The 20,745-nt window shown below is 33.6% G+C and overlaps 1 protein-coding gene across 2 annotated transcripts; it reads right to left on the bottom strand.

The window, feature by feature from the left end:
• Positions 1-687: 687 nt before the first annotated feature.
• Positions 688-19,631, bottom strand: SUVR4 (SET-domain containing protein lysine methyltransferase family protein). Of its 2 annotated transcripts, none has more exons than XM_087128087.1 (9): positions 19,426-19,631; positions 18,554-18,721; positions 16,929-17,193; positions 11,649-12,343; positions 4,236-4,501; positions 2,073-2,139; positions 1,860-1,910; positions 1,321-1,434; positions 688-854 (listed from the first exon to the last, which is right to left on the bottom strand). In XM_087128087.1, the coding sequence occupies exons 2-8, from the start codon at positions 18,635-18,637 to the stop codon at positions 1,321-1,323; spliced, it is 1,542 nt and encodes a 513-aa protein (XP_086984213.1). In that variant the 5' UTR covers positions 18,638-18,721; positions 19,426-19,631; the 3' UTR covers positions 688-854. The 2 variants fall into 2 exon arrangements, with proteins under 2 accessions (XP_086984213.1, XP_023545762.2); XM_023689994.2 differs by having other exon boundaries at positions 18,554-18,761.
• Positions 19,632-20,745: the final 1,114 nt, after the last annotated feature.

Below are 20,745 nucleotides of genomic sequence, written 5' to 3' on the forward strand. Positions count from 1 at the left end.
GATGAGATGAGTTGGACATCTAGGCTTCAGAATTGTGTTGCTCATTCATCTACTAAGGTTGAGTACGTGACAATAGATGAAGCTAAAAAGGAGATGATATTGATGATAGACTATCTAGAAGAATTAGGCAAGAAGCAATGCGAGAAGATTCTTCATATAGATAGTTAGAGACAAAACACATCAAAAGACGATACTATTTCACTTATAAGTATGGTGCAATGAAGACGTTAATAGTTGTTTGAGAATAAAATTCTTGGTTGACTGGATTAGTTTCTAAGTAGGAGAATTGTTGGGTTATGGATCATGCGGCTTACTTATAGCTTATTCAGTGTAAAATGCAGATAGAGATATAAATTGGTCATAGTTTCATGAGGCTATCCATAGGATCAAAGCGAGGATGCAATAAAGCAGATAAAAAAGTTAAGCGTGTGCGTAGAGAACTAAAGTCGAAGGAAGAATAAAATAAAATTTAATATAATTATATTGACTTAATAAAAAATATTTAATAATAACTAATTATCTAAAATTTAAAAATTTAATAAAATTATTGAAAGTAATTGTGCTGGCTAGAAATAAATATTATTTATTTAATTGAAATACTAAATGCAATTATTTGATTCACAATCATTCTCTTCTCAAATATTATAAACAAAACTTTAAACCAAACAACTTCTCAAAAGTAAAAAAAAAAAAAACAAAAAGTACTTTTGATCTATGGGCACGTGTGTCCCACACACCGACGAAATGTTGGGATTCGGTTGATTGGCAATTGATATCCTTTTTGGTTGGGTGCGGAAAAAAAAGCATACTCCAAGATAGAGTTCCAAACCCAAAACCTTGATGGTTCACAAAACCTAATTGCACTTATATCATGTTAATGTGAGACCAAATATGGAAGAATTATACACATTCTACACAATAGACTTAAATATATATATCAGCAAGATTACAATAAAGGAATAAAGGGAGAAAAAACAATAATAATCGCTTACATTCAAGTTTGTGCTCAACACTTGGAACATTTATAATCCTTAATAACTTCACTCACTACCAAACCACCCAAATTCTTTGATAGTTTCCTTGAATCATTAGTGTTTCTAGCTACAACTTGGCGTAAAAATTGCTCTTTCTTGTAAAGATTTTGCAATACCACATCTCATATCCCTTAGATTATTTATTTAATCTTTTTTTTTTTTTTTTTTTTTTTTGGCAAAATATGCTTTTGGTCCCTATATTAAAACTAGACATGGAAAAAAGATTCTACACCACCAAAAAAAAACCATTAAAACATTAATTATTGATGAAGAGAATGCAATGTACCTATGGAAGTGCTTTCTTGTGTTTCTTCTTTGCATCTCGACAAAATGCACTTCCACAACAGCACTTAAAGGCCTTCACAGGATGATCTTTATCATCAAAGTCAATTGCATAGTCCTGTAGATACTCAAAAATTAAACGTACAACTTCAAGTACACTTAAAAATATAAGAGTGAAGTACTAAGCTCCATCTATTCCTAGTTTCAGAGCCTAGATTGGCACCGATGTCATAGTAAAGTACAACGTAGCTAGACCAGATTACATCCATCTGACATAATTGTTCGAATATTCAAATCAATGTACTTTTCTAACTAATACTCCAGCATAATTCTTTGGCTAAAAGACACAAAATTAATAGAAACCTATTAAAATAAATTACGAACAAATTTGATGTACTATTGAAAGTTAAAAAATCTACTAGATATTTTTTAAGAAAAACTTACTAGCTATTAAACATAGCTTTGAATGTTTAGAAACGAAACTTGTAAATTCACCCTAAAAAATTCAGAACAGAATTTAGTTTGTTATTCAAGTATACCTACCCATGTGAGCTCTTCCAAAGCTTTGACTTCCCTGCTAGTAAAAAAAGCAAGCTGCACGTACCGGATACGCAATGAAATTAGACGAACTTCTTTAGCTAAAATATAAAATACTTCCATTTTCCAGTAAAAGAGGCAGAATAATATTCTACTTTTTCCTGTAGACAATGACATCTAGTGAGTTGAGAACAGTTACAAGTTTATCGATATTCATACATGATAGTAGTGGCGATCAGGGGTTTCGACTTCAACAGGAATGTCGATCAAATTTGCATCGGAACATCTAAGAAAAAAAGAACAAATTGTAAACAAGTTAGGAAAGTGTATTAGAGGGATTAATAAGTTGTAACATAATTTATTTATATAACGTACAATAATGTCCTCATAGAAAAACAATAACCTCAGTAAAACCAAATTCTTCAATCTACGGAGTTTCATGATGATTTATAAAATTCTTCATTCGGTACTTAGCACAATCACAGCTCAGCTCAATTAACAGATTATCTTGTCTAAGGAAAGGAAAATGCCTGTGGAATATAGAATAGTAAAAAGGTTTTGATGTTCCCAAGAAAGAGCTAACTCAGACCCAATTTCGGTCCACTGGATATTTACAAAGCGCACACCGTTGAAGTTGATACCTATAGAACTACATGCTACGTAGTCCCAAGGTGGCCGGGGAAAACTAAGTGAAGAAAGAACAAAGTGGAACAATTATGAGTGGGAGCTGTATGCTTTGGTCAAAGCACTCAGAAAGTGTTACACTGTTTAATTGACAAGGAATTTCTGTAACCCCTGATCATGAAGCCTAAGAATATACCAATTCTGAGGAACATTTGAGTAAAACACTAAGCACGTTGAACATTTCTATTCAGAAAATTTCAAAAACAAAGTAACAATTCAGACAAAAATTGAACAATCCCAAGAATGAAAAAAAAAAAAAAAAAAAAAAATCCTTTGATTGCATTGATTGATTAATCGGAATAGTACAGCTCTGAATTTATACCTACACTTGTAAGTCGCATACTTAACCAATCAATAACAGCTCATCAACTAACATTACATACTAATAACGATACAATCCTCTAATAGTAATAATGTAGTAGAAGACCACATTATGCAGGGGAACTAAAAAAATCACCTTTAGCTATCTTACAAACTGAAAAGGCAGCGTTTGACAGCCAATAGTACAGATGTGGGAGAACATATTGTTGACAGCAGTTTTCATAAAGCCCTTAAACTTCGTATTCCACAAGTTTTTGTGTGGGAACAGCTTATTAATAAAGATCTCTATTATGGAAAAGTTGTCGGGATTGTGGATCCAAAACAAGGCTTTAGAGCCATTAGACCCCAGAGGATAGAGGATAATGTCGAGATGTTGGTTTGACAGTTGCGACACTGATATAAAGGCAAAAGAAAAGGCCAACTTAGAGTCAATTCTATGCTTATTCATCAATGATCAACTTCCTGTTGTAGTACCCTATCCCTAGGGGAAATCGATTCCCCCATGCCTCCTTGAAAGAGAGATGTCCTGAAGCACTATGACTGCCATCATACTATGATTATAGTCTGAATATAATGGACTCATATGATACCTACCGTTCAAAGGGTTTTTTCTCTTTTTTTATTCCTTAAAACTTTTTTATTTGGGATTTATATTTACCAATTGTTCATTCTAATCACCTTTCCGATATAATTCTATCTAGAAATTCTTGTCTCAACGCTACCCACAGCATCCCAACATTACTAAAACATCCAAAAGAAGGATAAAGACAAATATCGATGTGAAGATGCTACAACATTGTATCATCACAATGTCATAAGCAGCAATGTGACGTTGCAACATCGTATTGTCACAATTTCTTTATATGTTTTCAACAGGTTTCTTCAAAAGTGGGGGTTTCGTTTTTTTTTTTTGGTCGTAGAGACTCATAAAGCAAAATGTTCTAGGCTATTGTCATAGATACAGAGATTTTTGAGAGCATTGAATAGTTTCATATTGATTTGGGGGTATTTTTCATTGTAGTATACATACTGAGAATCAGTCTTGAGCTTTTGTGAGAATCCCAAAGTAATCTTTACCTTTTTAATGAAACCTGAAATTGCAGAATATTGGACATAGTTCTAAGTTTGGAGTATAATAGGATAAATTCTCAAGTCCCATTCTTATCCTTATCTTGTCTCCATTTATTTAATTATCTGTGATTTGTTTTACCCTATGTGGAAGGAGAATTTCTAGATCCAGATGCAATGAAGGACTGAAAGCATTTGATAAATACCTTGTGTGTAGTTCTAGTCTCATAACTTAACACACAATAAACTTCCATTCTCAGTTAAGGAAATGTGTACAACTAAAATAACGTGCATGCAATACTTGCATACCTGTGGTTAATAAATCTTGCAACATTTCCATAATACGTTGCATCCAAACAAAGTAGCTCATCATCCTCTAGAACTCCCTCTGAGCCCCAGTCTGCATCAAGAGTTACAGGATACGTATGCCTCTCATTACCAGTGCTTTGCATATTTCGATCATACAACTCTGTATTTGTCAATACTTCACCAACGTACTCGCAGACAAAAGACCCTTTTGGCAAGTTCTTTAGTGTTCTGAGGCCCCATCCTTTTCCTTCACAAGTGAAGTAGACCTGAAACACGGAGGTCAAGTATGTATCTTAACTAAATGAAGTCATAACATGAAATCTGGCTTAAAGTTACCAAGTCAAACAAGCATCCGTTTCCTTTATATTGTCACATTACATCATGAATGTTTTAGTTTAAAAGATTCACCATGAATTTAAAAAATGTAATTGAACTATTCAAGAAAGAAGAACTAGTTAAACAGTTTCCACGTTCATTTGTCTGACTTGATACTCAAATAAACAAACAAAAAGCTCTGTTGAAGATTGAAACAACCAAACATTTCCAATTATTCTTCTAGGATCTTATGAATACTTTTTGAAAAGCAAGGACCACCTATAAGGCCAATATACTCCCTGATAACCAATAGTGTAGTAGTATTGTGAAGGGGGGAAAGTGAAAAGAACTTCACATAAACTCTCACCTACAATTTCTTTTTTCTCTTTTTCCTTTTGTGCATGGTCATTGATGTAATCGAAAAAGATGGTCAATTACATTTTTGTTGATGACAATACTCATCTATCTTATGTTTATTTGATGGCACAAAGTCTGAGGTGAGAAATCTATTTATACACTTTGCATTTTGACAATGGAACGGAGTATTTTAATGAATATTTGGGTGATTTCTAAAAAAGAAAGGTATTTTTCATCAACTTACTTGTTGTAACGTGCCTCAACAAAATGGGACTGCTGAAAAAAAAACCCAGACATTTACTTGAAGTAGCTTGTGCAATAATGTTTTCCATGCATGTTCAAAAATGTTTTTTGGTGGGAGGATGGGAAACTTACTTCTGCCTATCTCATAAATAAAATGCCTACCAAAGTTTGGAATTTCAAAACCCTTATAATTATCTTAAACAATATTTCCAACAACTCGCATAAGTTTTGATTTATGTATCAAATTTTTTATACTACTACTTATGCTCGTATACCTAGTTACTTTTAGTCAAAACTTGCCAATAGAGCCCTCAAATGTGTTTTCTTGTCGTATTCTTCTTGTAAAAATGGTTATAATATTTTGATTCACAGAAAGAAAAGCAATAAAAAAAATAAAAACTTTGAGAATTAATGGATCTCTGTTGGAAAACCATCTAAACCTTCCCAAGATTCTCTTCAAGGGAGAATTCAGTAGGAGGAGAAAATTTTCGGGACGTTTCTGTTCCTCTTCCAAATATTATATGTTTTAACTTTTACAAGTCCTTTAACGGTAAGCTTAGAAATAGAAAGTTCTTAATCAAGGGCAGAGAAATACTACAGAATGATTCTGATAATCAAGTTCCAAAGTTGAAGTTTTATGCTAGAAGAACAGTCCAAAGGAACAAAGACCAAATACAACATCCTTCACAAAACCAATCTGAAACTTCGACTGATGAACATGTAAAGTCTAATAACCCTTCTTATATTCCTACTTCAACTATTGTATCATCTTCTATTCCTAGTTCTTCAACTATTATATCTGATTTTGATGTTCCTATAGCTGTTAGAAAAGGCATTGAAGTTGCACCTAACCTTTCAAACCCGTTTTAAAACATTCACATCCAGGATAAATACCTTGTTTGTTCCAAGGCAAACACAAAAAGCCTTAGAGATTCCAAATTGGAAATTGGCAATCATGGAGGAGATAAATGCTCTAAAACAAAAAGGTACTTGAGAAATAATAGATTTGCCAAATGATAAAAGACCAGTAAGGTATAAATGGGTTTTAATGATTCCCACAAAATGTAATGCAGATCATAGTATTGAGTGTTATAAAGCCGGATTGATAGCTAAAGACTTCATTCAGACCTTTAGAATTGATTGGTAGGAGTCATTTGTTCATGTTGCTAATATTAACTCTATTGAAGGTCTTTTATCTCTTGTAGTAAATTTAGATCGACCTCTCCACCAGCTTGACGTGAACAATGTTTTTTCAATGGTAATCTTCAGTATGAGGTTTTTATGAACTTGCCACCGAGTAAAAATTGAAAATTACAGAAATCTCTTTATGGTCTCAAACAATCTCCAAGGGCTTGTTTCTAGTGTTTTGGGAAAGTTGTATCTAGTTGTGGATATCTTCAGCCTGAAGTATCTCATACTATGTTTGTAGTAGACCATGCTATGTTTTATAGACATTCTAAGAATAATAGGATCTCAATTTGGTTTCTATATAGATGATATTATTCTCTTAGGTGATGATGAAACTGGTCTAGCTGATTTGATGGAAAATCTTGCAAATGAGTTTCAAATCAAGGACTTGGGGCATTCAAATGTTTTCTAGGAGTGGAGTTCACAAGATCAAAGATATTGAAAAAACAAGGTTCCTTGGCTGCAAGATAGAAGAGACTTCTATTGAACTCAAATTGAAATTACAAGCAAAAAAGACAGAAGAAATAATGGATAAAGAACAATATTAGATACTTGTGGGAAGATTAATTTATCTATCTCATACTCATTCAATATTGCGTTGCAGTGAGCACGATAAATCAATTTATGCATGTACCTGAGTTGGCTCACTTTGAAGGTGTTTTATTCAATAAAAACACTATAACATTCGAATAGAAGTTTATATTGATCCAGACTAAGCATGTAGTGTTACTAACAAAAGATCTTGTTAAATCATCACCTAACCTAAAAACTTAAGTTGAGATATACGATAAATTTAATTATATCAATATTTTAACGTTCCCATCCACTGTGGGCTTGAAAATTTGTATAAAGCCCAACAAGTGGAAATCACTTGGAGAAAAAATGACATTATAGGGGTTCGAACACAAGACTTCTTGCTCTCATACCATACTAATCCCCACTAAATCCAAAATCTAATTAGAGTTACGATAAATTTAATTATATCAATACTTTTTGTTTGTAAGCTCTCTTAGTCTTGCAGGAAGTTGATATTAGAATAGTTCTTCATTCTTTAACTACTTCCTTGTTTAATGGAATTACACAAACATCCTTTAAACAAAGGTCATTCTTTCAACACTCCCCCTCAAGGTAAGGAATAGATATCATCAATTCCTAGCTTGGGTACTTACTCATGAAATGTGAAGTCTTTTTGTTAATATATCTGCTAGTTGAAGTTGTGAGGGCACAAAACTAATGGATACTATCCCCTTCTCTAATTTCTCTTTGATAAAATGTCGATCAATTTCAATAAATTTTGTCTTATCATGTTGGATAGGATTATATGCAATATTGATAGTTCATTTGTCGTCACAGTACAACTTTATCAGACCTTGTCCCTTGATATGTTATTCATCAAGGATTGTCTTTAACCATAAGAGTTCACATAACCCTTGTGCAATAGCTCAAAATTAATTCAGCAAATGATCTAGCCACCACATTTTGCTTTTTGCTTCTCCATGTTGCTAAATTACCTCCAAGAAAAGTATAATATCTCATTTAGATCTTGTCCAGTATCAATCCAATATAGTCATCATTGGTGTAAGCTTACCTGCAAGAGAATTGTTCCGTTTGAATAATTTTTGTTTTCCTAAAGTTCCCTGAAGGTAACATAATACTCTATATACGGCCTGAAGGTGAGGCTCCAGCGAACCATATATGAATTGGTTGATTACACTCGCTGAGTATGCTGTCTAGTCGAATGTGAGCTATATATAAGCCTCCGTACTAGCCTCTAGTACATTTTTCCGCTCACCGCATAGTCTTTTTTCATTTTCCCCATTTTCTAATTTGGATCCATCGGTGTTCTTGCAGATTTACCTATGCTTTTCCTGTTTCCATCAATAAATCAACTACATATTTCTATTGTGATATGAAAATACCCTAAGCTGAGTACGTTACTTCAATACCAGAAGTACTTGAGCCTTGACCACAACTTCCCATGTGTTATTGAAGTGTAAGACTTTCTAGATGTAGGGTTGTAGTATTTCAATTGATGTGCCTTTTTAGTACTTCAATTGATGTGCCTTTTTAGGATCTTTTGCTTTTTTTCCTTTTGGCCTGTCCACAACTTCCCATGTGTTATTCTTTTTAGAGCATGCATTTCTTCTTTCATAGCATCCTGCCATTCTCTTTTGAATAAAGCTTCAAAAACTGTGTTAGGTATAACAATTGAATTTAGACTCACAATGAAACTCTTATGTGATGGAGATTGTTTTAAAAGAGAGATAGAGTTTGATAGAGGGTATAAAGGTCATTTTATGCATTCTTTAGTAGGTTTTTTGGAAAGCTATAGGTCTATCATCTATTGGTAATTGTGTTACATCCTCATTTTGAGTAGAGTCAGATGTTTGTACTTGAATCGGCTATGAAATGACTTTCCTTCTAGCATATATCTGAGAGAACAACGGATCTGGCAATGGAGGTAGAGTGTATGGTTTAGTTGGTAACTTTGTGGCAGTAGGGGAGAGGCGTTGGTCCTGTGGGCTGGTTATTTAGTGACTAGGGGTTCAATAGTTTCCCATGGACCCTCTTCAATCTCCCCTTGACGAGAGGCCTTAGAAAAGAACAGTTTATGCTCGGTGAATATCACATCAATTGAAGTGTAAGACTTTCTAGATGTAGGGTTGTAGTATTTGTACCCCTTTGTGGTCGAAGAATATCCTAAAAAGGCACATTTTATTGCTCTTAGATCAAGTTTACTCTCTGAGTGTTGTGAAAGGCGGTTCACCCAAATATGCAAGGTATGAGACGATTTGATGTTCGAAAGTGAGGATGAAATAGTTGAGGACTTCTATGGGGATTAGATTATTCAAGACACGAGATGAGAGACGATTAATCATGTGAATTGCAATAAGAATTGCCTCTCTCCAATAAGTTTTTGACATGTTTTCATAAAAAAGCAATGCTCGGGTAGTGTTTAAAAGGAGTCCACTTTTCCTTTTGGTCACTCCATTTTGTTGTGCTATTGGTATAGTAACACACGAAGAATCATGGATAATACTTTTAGAATAGAAATATGGGGATAAGATTTGATTGAAATAATCTCTTGCATTGTCATTTCAAAATATTTTGATTTTTGACTCCAAATTGGGGCTAAATCATTGAGTGAAAGGTAGTAATAATATTACTAACATCTGATTTTTGTTTGAAAAGGAATAGTCATGTGATCCGAGTACAATTATAAATTAATGTAAGAAACCAACGAGCACCAGAAAAACTTGGAATAGTTGAGGGTCCCCAGTATCACTATGAATCAAACAAACAAGGATAGACTTTTATTTTGACCGGCGAGAAAAGATATACGAGTATGTTTGGAGAATTCACATGTATCACACTAAAAATCAGAGACTTGAAATTGTTGAAACAAATTTGGCAACATAATTCTCAAAACTCTAAATGAAGGATGATCCATGCGAAAGTGATTTAATCAACTTGAATTCTATTAGAGAAACTAAGAAATGACACAGGTACAGGGCTAGTTGTTCTTTCAGGTAATTGCAAGTAGTATAGGTCATTCAATTCCTTAGCAAGTCCAATTTTCCGTTCCAATTTTTGGTCTTGAAAAACACAACATGATGAGGAGAAAATAGCATTATAGTGGCTGTCATAGGAAAGCTTTTGTATGGAAAGGAGACTAATAGATAGTTTTTTGGGACATTTTTTAGTGTAAGGATTTGAGAAATAAATATATCGCCTATTCATGCAATGGTGGCACTGGTTCCATTTGTCACTGTAATTTTCCAATTACTTGGGTATGGTTTATATGTTTTAAATAATTTTGAGTGAGAGGTCATGTGATCAGTTGCACTGAAATACTTACTTGAAGAGTTAACCTAACTTATTTCTAAAGAGCTTATACAAAAAGTGAATGAAGAACACCACCAAGCTCTCAATCTCTTCATTATTGAATCCACTAGTCTTAATAATTGGCACCTTTTATTCCTCTGTGATGTACACTTGTGCATTTGACATTTATCCCTTGTTTCTCAAACTACAAACAAACGCATGTGCGCTTGCAAACTGATGGATGAATAAGTGAATAAATTGATAGTGGGCTTGGTGCTGCACTTGTGGTGAATGAAAGCTAGGAATGCTAATGCTAATGTTTTGGCCTTCCTACTGTGAATACTCTTTAACGTGCTCAGATTACTGTTCAATGCTAACGCAATGCTGGAACAATGATGTTTTATTGATGGATGGTAGCTATGAAGGCTTCAAATGAAACTTGGTCAAGGTGGAGTTCGATAGCTATGAAGGCTTCAAATGAAACTTGGTCAAGGTGGAGTTCGATAGCTATGAAGGCTCCAAATAAATTTCGTTAAGGTGGAAGATTGGTAGTTATGAAGGTTATGTTGATCAATCAAATCTCCCAGAATAGGACTCTAATACCATGTTGCAAGTGTAAATTATCTTGCTTGCTATAAATCTGATCTAAATAAATCCCTTGATACTAGGTAACAATTGGGAGGTCAACTACTCCCTTATTTAATGGAATTACACAAATATTCCTTAAATCAAGTTCATTCCTTCGACATTAATTGTATCAATGCTTTAATAGATCTACCTTCAGTTACTATTATTTCGTTGGAGGAAACCTAATCACATGATATAGCATTAGGGAAAAAAGAAGGTGGTGCAAGGTGTAGGGTTGAAGCAATATGTAGAGTTTTAACACATGGAATTTGTAGATCAAAAGGACATTAGAAGAATTGAGGTTATCACAGATAACCCCTGTACAAATCTATTATAACAAGGTTGTCATCTATAGCTTATAATCCAATTCTACCTCATAGAACAAAACATATTGAGGCTGACAAGCAAAATATTAATGTATTGACTAAAGGACTACCAAAGAAATAATATGACAAACTAAGGGACAAGCTATGGAAGACGTATTTAAACCAGTTTGAGGGAGAGTGTTGGTTTGTCTAATATTTGTAAAAATTTATTAGTTAATATTCATTTTCAGTTTAGGTTTACTATAGTCAATAGTTTTTCCTTATTTTGTTATTGGTCTTTCTCCTATATAAAAAGGTCTAAATTGCTCATATTTGAATAAGAAAGAATATTACTATGCATATAAAATTAATACAATATGGATTTCAGTACAGGTACTATTTTTTAGCATTTTATGGAAGTACTTTATTAAATGCGGTTGACAGTGAACAAGTTAAATCAATAATGTCCAGTAACTCAGTAAGTTATACAAGTTGGAGGATAAAAGCAGTTTCAGAACAGTAACATCATAGGAAGATATAAGGAAAATCTGACCTGCAATTTGCAAGAAATACCTCGTTGTACAACTCGATTTCCACACTGCATGTCACATCCACATTTGCCCCAGCATTCTTTGATAAACTTCCTGAGCAAATGACCCTTGCATCGATCAGGCTTGTAGCCATTCTTTAACCTCTCAATTGGGCAATCTTCACAATAAAAGAGATGCTCCTTCTTAGGCTCGCATCTCATAGACATACATTGATTTAGAAATTCTTCTTTCAGTAGGCCTTCTCGTGTGTAAGCAAATTCCCCACCAGTTTCACGAGCACAAGCACATGGATAAGATGATAACAGGCAATCACCTGAGCAACTTGAACAGCAATCATCCTCTGAAATCCGAGCCAGTGAAATGTTGACACTGGCGTTCTGAAAAATTAGATTGTTTGGTATGTAATTGAACTTGGGGATAGACTCATTTCCTAATTCATTAACCCAAGATATTTTGACTTTCTCTGCACCCTTTGTCAAGTCATGCATATGATGCAAAGAACTATTTGTATTTTTTCTGTTATGTTGATCACGAGAAATTGGTCTCACATGCTCAGAGGAAGTTGAACGCTTGCTACTGTTACTGGTGCATTGATCTCGAAAAAGTGCAGTATTCAATGACCTCGCACACTGAGAAGAACTTGAGCCCTTCTGATGTGATTTGCATCCCATGTTACCATTTGTTAATGCTTTCTTATCTGATTCAGCAAAAATGAAGGTTACTACAAAAATTAACAACAGCTTTAAAAGAAATCTCAACTGTAGATCATCTGTTAAAATAATTGGTTAAAAGTAACAATCAATTACAGATAACTCAATATTTTCTCAGAAAATCATGGTTTTTCAGCTCTTGTAGATGATGCAATGGATAAGTCAGTTTAGTAAATTTTACTTCTCCGAATGGCATGAAGAAGTATCACATAACCTAGTTGGCTTAAATCATTGTGTCACGGCGAATATATATCCTTGTTCTGGATCCTGTCTACCAAACATATGACGAAGACTCAGCAGCACTATTCCTGGTTGAGTTGTTTATGAACATGAATTGAAGATAAGATGTACTCCCCAATCTCAAGCCAATGGAGATTGTCAAAAAGCTATTCATTTGGCATTAATGGGGGAAAAAAAAAACGTTTAATCACAACAGGTTTTAGACAAAATTCCATCTACAAGTTCGGTACCATGTTTCATCCATAAAATTCATGGCAACGATTATGTCAGCTTTTGACTTCAATTTCTTCATGGTTTCCCTCCAACAAAATTTTCAGGTAAGTAGCCATGATGACTCCAAGCCTACCTCACTAATTATATCAATTAATTAAAGGGAAATCGTAACACAGTTAATAAGAGGAATTATAATGTGGTTAAAACTAAACGCCATATTTGTAAATTTGTCACATGAAAAAATAATTTGCAAACATGACAATTTTTCCCTGGTATATTGTTATAACCTTTTTGTAACATTGAAATATCTAATATAGAGTAGATTACTGGTTTACCATTTATGCGATAAAGTACATTGCTAATATACCAAATATTAAGTTTATCACTCAAATACCATTTTTATAGATAAAGTACATTACAAATGTATACCAACACTATCTTTGTATCATCGATGAAGTACATGATATACCAATTTTAGATCACAGGTAAAGTATATCGTTGATATTTCTAATATAAAGTAGGTCACTAAATCTACGTATACCACCAACATATGAGTTTTTAAATTTGTGCCATTTTTACAGAATGTTTTATCATGTGACAATTCTATTATTATCACACAACCCATTTTCATCAACTAGGTCAAAGCTTGAAACAAGAAACCTTGTTGAACACAACTTGTTGTGGAAAACACTTGCACTCTTTAATAACACCAATCGAGAAGAGATTACAAGACACTATGTAAAACTACTGCACTTTGTGCTTTGGATTTCTTGGGATGAAAACCTTAGTAGGTTTGAGGGGTATTTATAGTACATGCTAAACAATTTATTCCTAAAATATCTAACTATTTATTCCTAAAATACCTTAATTCTTTTCTTAAAATACTTAGGTATCTTTATTCCTAAAATACTTAAATCATTTTCCTAAAATTTCTAGATATTTTTATTCCTAAAATACCTAAAACATTTTCCTACAATGCATAGACAATGGGCTCATACAATTATTGTGCTTGACCCTATTAGACTAGGGATGATATTTTAACACTCCCCCTCAGCACTAGCCAACATTCGTTGCATTATGTTGAGCTGATAGTGAAAGCCCTCATATTTGTCAGTATTCAGCCCTCTTGTAAACAAGTTTACCACTTGGTCATCCGTATTCTTCTTTGAAGACGTTCTCTAATAAAATGGTAATGCATCTCCACATGCTTTGTTCTAGCACGATATCTCAAATTTTTTGCTAGGCAAATTGCAGATTGGTTGTCGTAATGAAGTGGTATTGGATAGTCAATTTTCTAGAATCAATTTTCCATCAAGAGTTTCAACCATGTACTTTCCTGAGTTGCTCCAACTAGTGCTTTGTACTCTGCTTCTCTAGTTGACAATGATACTGCTGGTTGTATTTTGTTACACTAAAAAATTGTTCTCAAACCGAGCTTGAACACATATCCAGTGCTTGACCTTCGGGTATCATGATGTCTTGCATAGTCAGCATCACAGTATCCAACTAGCTTGGTCTTTACTTCTTTTGTACAAGAGACCATAATCGATTGTACTTTTGACATATTGCAAAATCTGTCAAGCTGAATATAAATGAGGCTTCTTCGCACTTTGCATGTACTGACTAATGACTCCAACTTCATTTTCAAATCAATTAGGTTGGTTCATGTAGATCTCCCCGTCCAACTCTACATGCAAGAAAACATTCTTCATATCCATCTATCATAATTTCCAATCTTTAATTACCATAAGTACTAGAGGAACCTGTACGATAGTGATCTTCGCCACTGGACTCAATGTTTCACCATAGTCTAGTCCATATTGTTGAGAGAACCTTGGAGCTACAGTCTGAGCTTTGTATCTCACGATTGATCCATCTAGGGTAAACTTTATTTCGTAAATCCACTTGCAAAAGATGGATTTGACATCTCATGGTCTTGGCACTCGTTCCCAAGTTTGATTTTGCTCTAAGGCTATAGTTTCTTCCTCCACTGCTTGTTGCCAAGCCGTATTTTGTGATGTTTCTTCATGTCTCTAGCCCTTTAACTTCGTCTTTTATAATAGTTGTATTGGCATGCTTTAAATTTGGCTTTTGGATTCTTTCTAATCGTTTAAGTTGTTGAGGTGCCCTTTGTTTTTCACTATGTTTGCTGGATTGAGTCACTTCTTGCTCACCAACACAATGTCACTTGGATCTTCAGGCACAGCAACCCTTAAGCAAATGTGTACTTAAGCAAATGTGTACAGTTTGCTCCATCATTTTCTGTGGTAAAGTTTTTTCAATGTTGTCCAAGTCTTATAGTACTTCCTTCTCTGAGGGCCACCCTACTTCCATTACATCACTCTGATCGTCAGCCATGTGGTTTGAGCATCCTGAACCAATGATCCAGTCATCCTCGTAATTGATATGTTCTCCTATCATTGCCATGAGCGCTAGTTCGTCTTCTTCTATGACACATATTGCCTCTCCATCCCATTCATCCTTCATCTCCTTTTCGATGTTGTCACATTGCTTTCAATAGACTTTTTCTTGGACAAACAATCCCCGAGCATGTGACCATTTTTTCCCAATTGTAGCAAATACCTCCAAATCTCTTCACCTGAGAGTTATTGTTGTCGTTCTTCTAAGCTCTCCTTGGTTGTGCAGTTCATTGATGGCTTCTTCCTTTGTCACCATTTTTGTATCCACGTTTGGTAGACGACTTATTGTTGCTCCGACTTTCACGTGTAGAGTGCTTCTTCTTCACCCTATAATGTGATTTCACCCATTTGTTTAGTCATGGCTTCTTGACTAGCTAACAAATTTTCAAACACTACAAGTGATGGTTGAGCCGGTCATCCTTGTATAGCAATAAAGAAGCTTCTATATTCTGGTCACAATCCGTAGATAATGATCCTCTTCAATCGAGCTTCTCCAATGGCGAACTTCAAGTCTAGTTCAGTAATCTCCCGACAGATCGACTTGACTTTGTGAAAGTATTGAGGAATCGTCATGTCATGTTGTGAAATTGATAGTAACTCGTTCTCCAGAAGTTGTAGCCTCGTATTGTTCTTTAATAACAACATCACGAACGTGTCCGATGCTTCTTTTGGTGTCTTGTTATCTCAAATATGCTCTAACAACTCTTCTTCAATTGTGGTTTTCAAGGCAAACATTGATTTTTCTGCTTTGATTCTCTATTTGTGCAAGGCGCTGTTAGAATCCTCCTCTGGCGGCGTAGTTTCACCCCTACCAACGATCTCCCAAAGTTCATGTCCTTGTAAATAGGACATCATGCATGTTGCCCATGTATTGTAGTTGTTGCTGTTGAGTTTCTTAATTCCTCAAATTTAGATTTGGAAATCAACCATTGTGTTGGTAAGACCTCAATAGTACCAAACAAGCCTTTAAACACAAAACCTACAGAATCACGAACAACTCACAACACAAAGAAACTTACTCACTAATAATCTCAAGAAATCGTTTTTGATGTGGAAGATCAAACAACGCTGCAACCACAGAGCAAATTAAGAATTTCAAGAGATCAGACAACCTACACTAACCTCGCTCTAATGCCAGATTGTTGAACACAACTCTTTGTAGGAAGCACTCGCACTCTTTATTAACACCAATCAAAAAGAGATTACAAGACACTTTGTAGAAACTACTGCACTCTGTGCTTTGGATTTCTTGGGATGAAAGCCTTGGTAGGTTGGAGGGATATTTATAGTAGAGACTAAACAATTTATTCCTAAAATATCTAACTATTTATTCCTAAAATACCATAATTCTTTTCCTAAAATACTTAGGCATCTTTATTACTAAAATACCTAAATCATTTTCCTAAAATATCTAAGTATCTTTATTCCTAAAATACGTAAGTCATTCTCCTAAAATACATAGACAATGAGCTCATACAATTATTGGGCTTGACCCTACTGGGCTAGTAATGATATTTTAACAAACCTATCAATAAAACTTATTCATGATGTGTATAATTCATCTACGAGCACAACCAAGGGTTCATTAGAAACAGCACACTTGGTATTCACCATATGATAGAATCAGATAATTACATGACGTTCCTTAAAAAAAAAATATTGGCATTTTCAATAGTCAAATTCTTTATAACAAATTTACCTGGAAAAACTACCGAAACGGGTTTCACTGATGACAACATTTCACTGGGCCTAATGACTAATCCTTGTTGAGAACCTTGAGACGAGTTTGTAGTTTTATGTCCAAGATCTACTTCAGAAATTTTATCCTTCCTGACAATTAATTTACGACCTGAGCTACCGGTGATAGACGAAGCCCGATTCAATTGTTCTCCATCACGTGATCTCTTTAGTGGTATCAAAGACTTTTTGTCTTCCACAAGACGACCTTTGTTTCCTTCTAGTCCCTATTCACAACACGTTAAGAAAAAACACTAACACTATTGAAAGGATAAATGATATAAGAAAGAGAGAATAAAAACTGTCATTCATATTAGTAAGTTTTAGAGGAAATCTAATATGCAGTACTGCTGGCCAACAAATTGGACAGGCATGCACCCTTTGCCAATGACATATATATTTTAATGCACAAATACAGTTCTCAAAGTTTCGACTGTGCCTAAATAGATGTGAAACATTAAAGTGTCTACTAAGTTCCAAAGCTATCGACTTTAATATCTAAAAGAACTTGAACTCTTCAAACTGTCAACTACGTCCCTCAACTTTCAATTTGTGTCTAATAAATTATGACACATGCAATTTTTTTTAAAACTAACAAACTTATTAGACATAAAATTTAATTCTCTTATTTGATAGGATTCGAAACATTAAAAATTCTAAACCTTAAATTTTATGTAGACATAAAAAATTTTAAAATGTTGAATAGGTCTAAGTCCCTCCTAAGCTTTTTATTGAAGGTTTAGACTCTATTAGACACTTCAATAAAATTTCAGAAACCTATAAGACACAAGTTTAAAAGTTCAATGACTAAGCTTAATGACTAAGCTTGTAATTTAGCCTATGATATGGCCAAACATTTACCAGAACAACAGTTTCAAGGAAATTCTTATGTAATATGTAATATTTTTGAGACATTTTTTTCTCTTTTCAGCATTGATAAGTGACTCAAAGCAACTAACTCTAGCATTGTGAAGACATTGATTAACCAAGTTCATATATACCAGTTGAAATTGCACTCTATGATTCACTTAGGTTTGGTGGATATGATGGTTTAATGAGAGGGCCATAGTTTGACGAGAAGAGACTTAATTTGGTTGAGTGGTAAACGGATACAGCAGAAAGATCCTGTATATGTATATAAAATGAGACCATTTGTGATATCAATCGACAGAGAATGTGGTAATGAAAGCGCTACTGAATTAAATAAGAAATTCAACGAAAAGTTTCTTCCCTACAAAAAAAAAAAAAAAAAAAAAAAAAAAAAAAAAAAAAGATAAAGAGAGCTTTCATGGGTTTTGTGTGGTTCTCTGGTCCCATTTTTTGGATGGTCATTGTATTTCTATGTTAGATAACGAAAGTTCTGTTCTCTAAAAGGAAAAAACAAATAAAAAAGTATCAATCAGATTTTTATCACTATATCAGGAATACTAGTGAAGCATCATCTCAAGAGCTCAAGAAATTAAACTGTGAGAGATGCAGGCCAACAAAAGTAAGTTGAATGAAGAAAAGTACACATTAACAGTTAACTAAGTAGAAATAATTGATAAATATACATATTTAAAAAAAAGATAAAGAGTAAATAAAAACCTCGCTTTCATTGTGCTCAAAATAAGCATCTACAAGGGTCCGGTAATTGTCTTCTTCGATGAGTTTCCAGTTTCCATCATACATTTTTAGGAGATCCTTCAAGATTGGTTTTATTTGACCATCAGGAATTCCCAAGGATCTCGTTGCATTAAAAGCCTTGGAAATTTTCTGTTTCGAAGACATTGGCACACCCAATAAAAGTTGTTCCCTGTTCATAAATTTTGCGCAAACATGATAATGTTGCACCACATAGTACTAATTTTATATATATGAGGAAGCGAGTTTCTTAATGTATGAAATAGATATTAACAACAAGATGAAAGAAATCGAAAAAAGAAAAACATACACCAAGTGGCACATTCATCTAAATGAATATATAGACCTTGCATGTGGATTTTAATGAAAAGTATTCATGAACCAAAAACATTGTAGCCACCTAGAAAAAATCTCATCAAAATAGCTTTTACAGAAATAGTAGGAAGCAAAGATGAACAGATGTATATATTTAACAAATGTAAACAGAACTCAAAAGAAAAAGCTTTTATAATCCACAATTATTAAAATTTCGAACTTAATCTCGATGATAACTGCAGAACTCAAAACAAAAAACGGATTCCCGATCAATTTTTTCATATTCTCTTCTACTTCATCATGATCATCGCAACACTACAATGACTTCGTTAACTTGTTCCCTAGACTCCACCAAAATCGATTCTAAACGAAAAGAACATTCCAGAACAAGCAAAAACCGCATTACCATTAGCATTCAAACCAAAAAGAATACGAAATCACAGAACACCAATACAGTCTCTAGACTTACAAAACAAACATTCTCAGCCTTAAAAAAAAAAACAAAAAACAAAAAAGGTTACCTCCAGAAGCGTCGCCACTCTTTCCAAAGCTTCAATGGCGTAGCAAGCAAGTTTTCAGCAGTGAATGAAGTAGTCGAAAATGCGGCTGTAGAGACACGAAGGAATTGATCGACAGAGAAGAGAAAATTCCTGAAATTGATTTAGTTGAGAGACGGGGCAGTGGGAAGGTGAAGAAGAATGACGTAGAGGGTTACAGGCACTGGAATGCAAAGTCTGAACGGTTGATTTTCCACACAGAATCATGTGGGGTCGAGGTCGTTACACCGTTTCATCCCCTACAAGCTCACACACGGAACTCCCATGAACCTTCTACGTGTTCAAATACTATTGGTTTTCATTCGTCTCTAATAATATCCATAAACAGCTGTATTTATTTAAAATCCATTATTATTATTTATTATTATTATTTAAAGAAGATATACTCATAAATAGAAAAATAGCACTATAAATAATAATTAATTAATTCTTTATTCTTTATTTTTTATTTCATTTTCTAAACAATTAAATAAAAAAAAGTAACTCATATTCATTAACCAACAATAAAAAAAAAATGTAAATCACAATTAATTATGTGTTATAATTCTTTTTATATTTTTTTCCATAATTTAAAATTATTGTTGACAAAAAAAAAAAAAATCAATTAAAAGTAAATTTTTAAGTAATTAATACTTATTTTTTTTTTCTTTTTGATTAGTACAATCAAATAAAGTAATAGATTCCTTCCTAAAATTGATTAATTTTGTAATCCTTCATTCAACCAATTTTTTAAATAAACCTAAATTATTCTCAAATTTACTTCTAAATAAAATTCCTTCTTGATTTGGATTTTTCCTTTTTTGAAACTATAACAATGAGATCCCACTTCCTCACTCTTCATTGATTGGAGAGTGATTGGAGAGAGATTTTAGTGATTGGAGAGGGATTTGGTTTATGATTGAATCATAAATAAATTGTTTAAGAGAGAATCAATGGTACTTAAATGTAATATGTATTACAGGGGTAAAATGAACTTTTGACTAAATTGTAATTATGAACCACTCAGTGAAAGATCGACTTGCACGTAATGATTATATCAATGAACACAAGTTGTTCTATAGTGCATAAAAGGCACTCTAGATCTATGAGCTTAAAAACAATTTTTTTTTTTTTACTTTTAATCTTGATCATTAAGATAATTCGTTCCAAAACTTTAATTAAGTTGATTTAGGACATTTTTTTTTATAATTGAAATCTAAAAATCTTGTTATTCAACAAGATTTTTAGATCAAATTCGGAGGGATTCATAAACATTTGGTACAAGAGTTTTAGGTTCTCCTATTC

The sequence above is a fragment of the Cucurbita pepo genome, chromosome 11, assembly GCF_057944985.1.
Source record: "Cucurbita pepo subsp. pepo isolate OVF chromosome 11, ASM5794498v1, whole genome shotgun sequence".
Classification (NCBI taxonomy): Eukaryota; Viridiplantae; Streptophyta; class Magnoliopsida; order Cucurbitales; family Cucurbitaceae; genus Cucurbita; species Cucurbita pepo.

Excerpts from the sequence above, each read along its gene's own strand:
- SUVR4 (XM_023689994.2), bottom strand. The coding sequence starts at position 18,736 with ATGTCTTCGAAACAGAAAATTTCCAAGGCTTTTAATGCAACGAGATCC. Across the intron at positions 17,194-18,553 it reads TTGAGCACAATGAAAGCGAG|GGACTAGAAGGAAACAAAGG; the intron begins GTTTTTATTTAC and ends TGTTGTGAATAG. Across the intron at positions 12,344-16,928 it reads CGTTTCGGTAGTTTTTCCAG|ATAAGAAAGCATTAACAAAT; the intron begins GTAAATTTGTTA and ends TTGCTGAATCAG.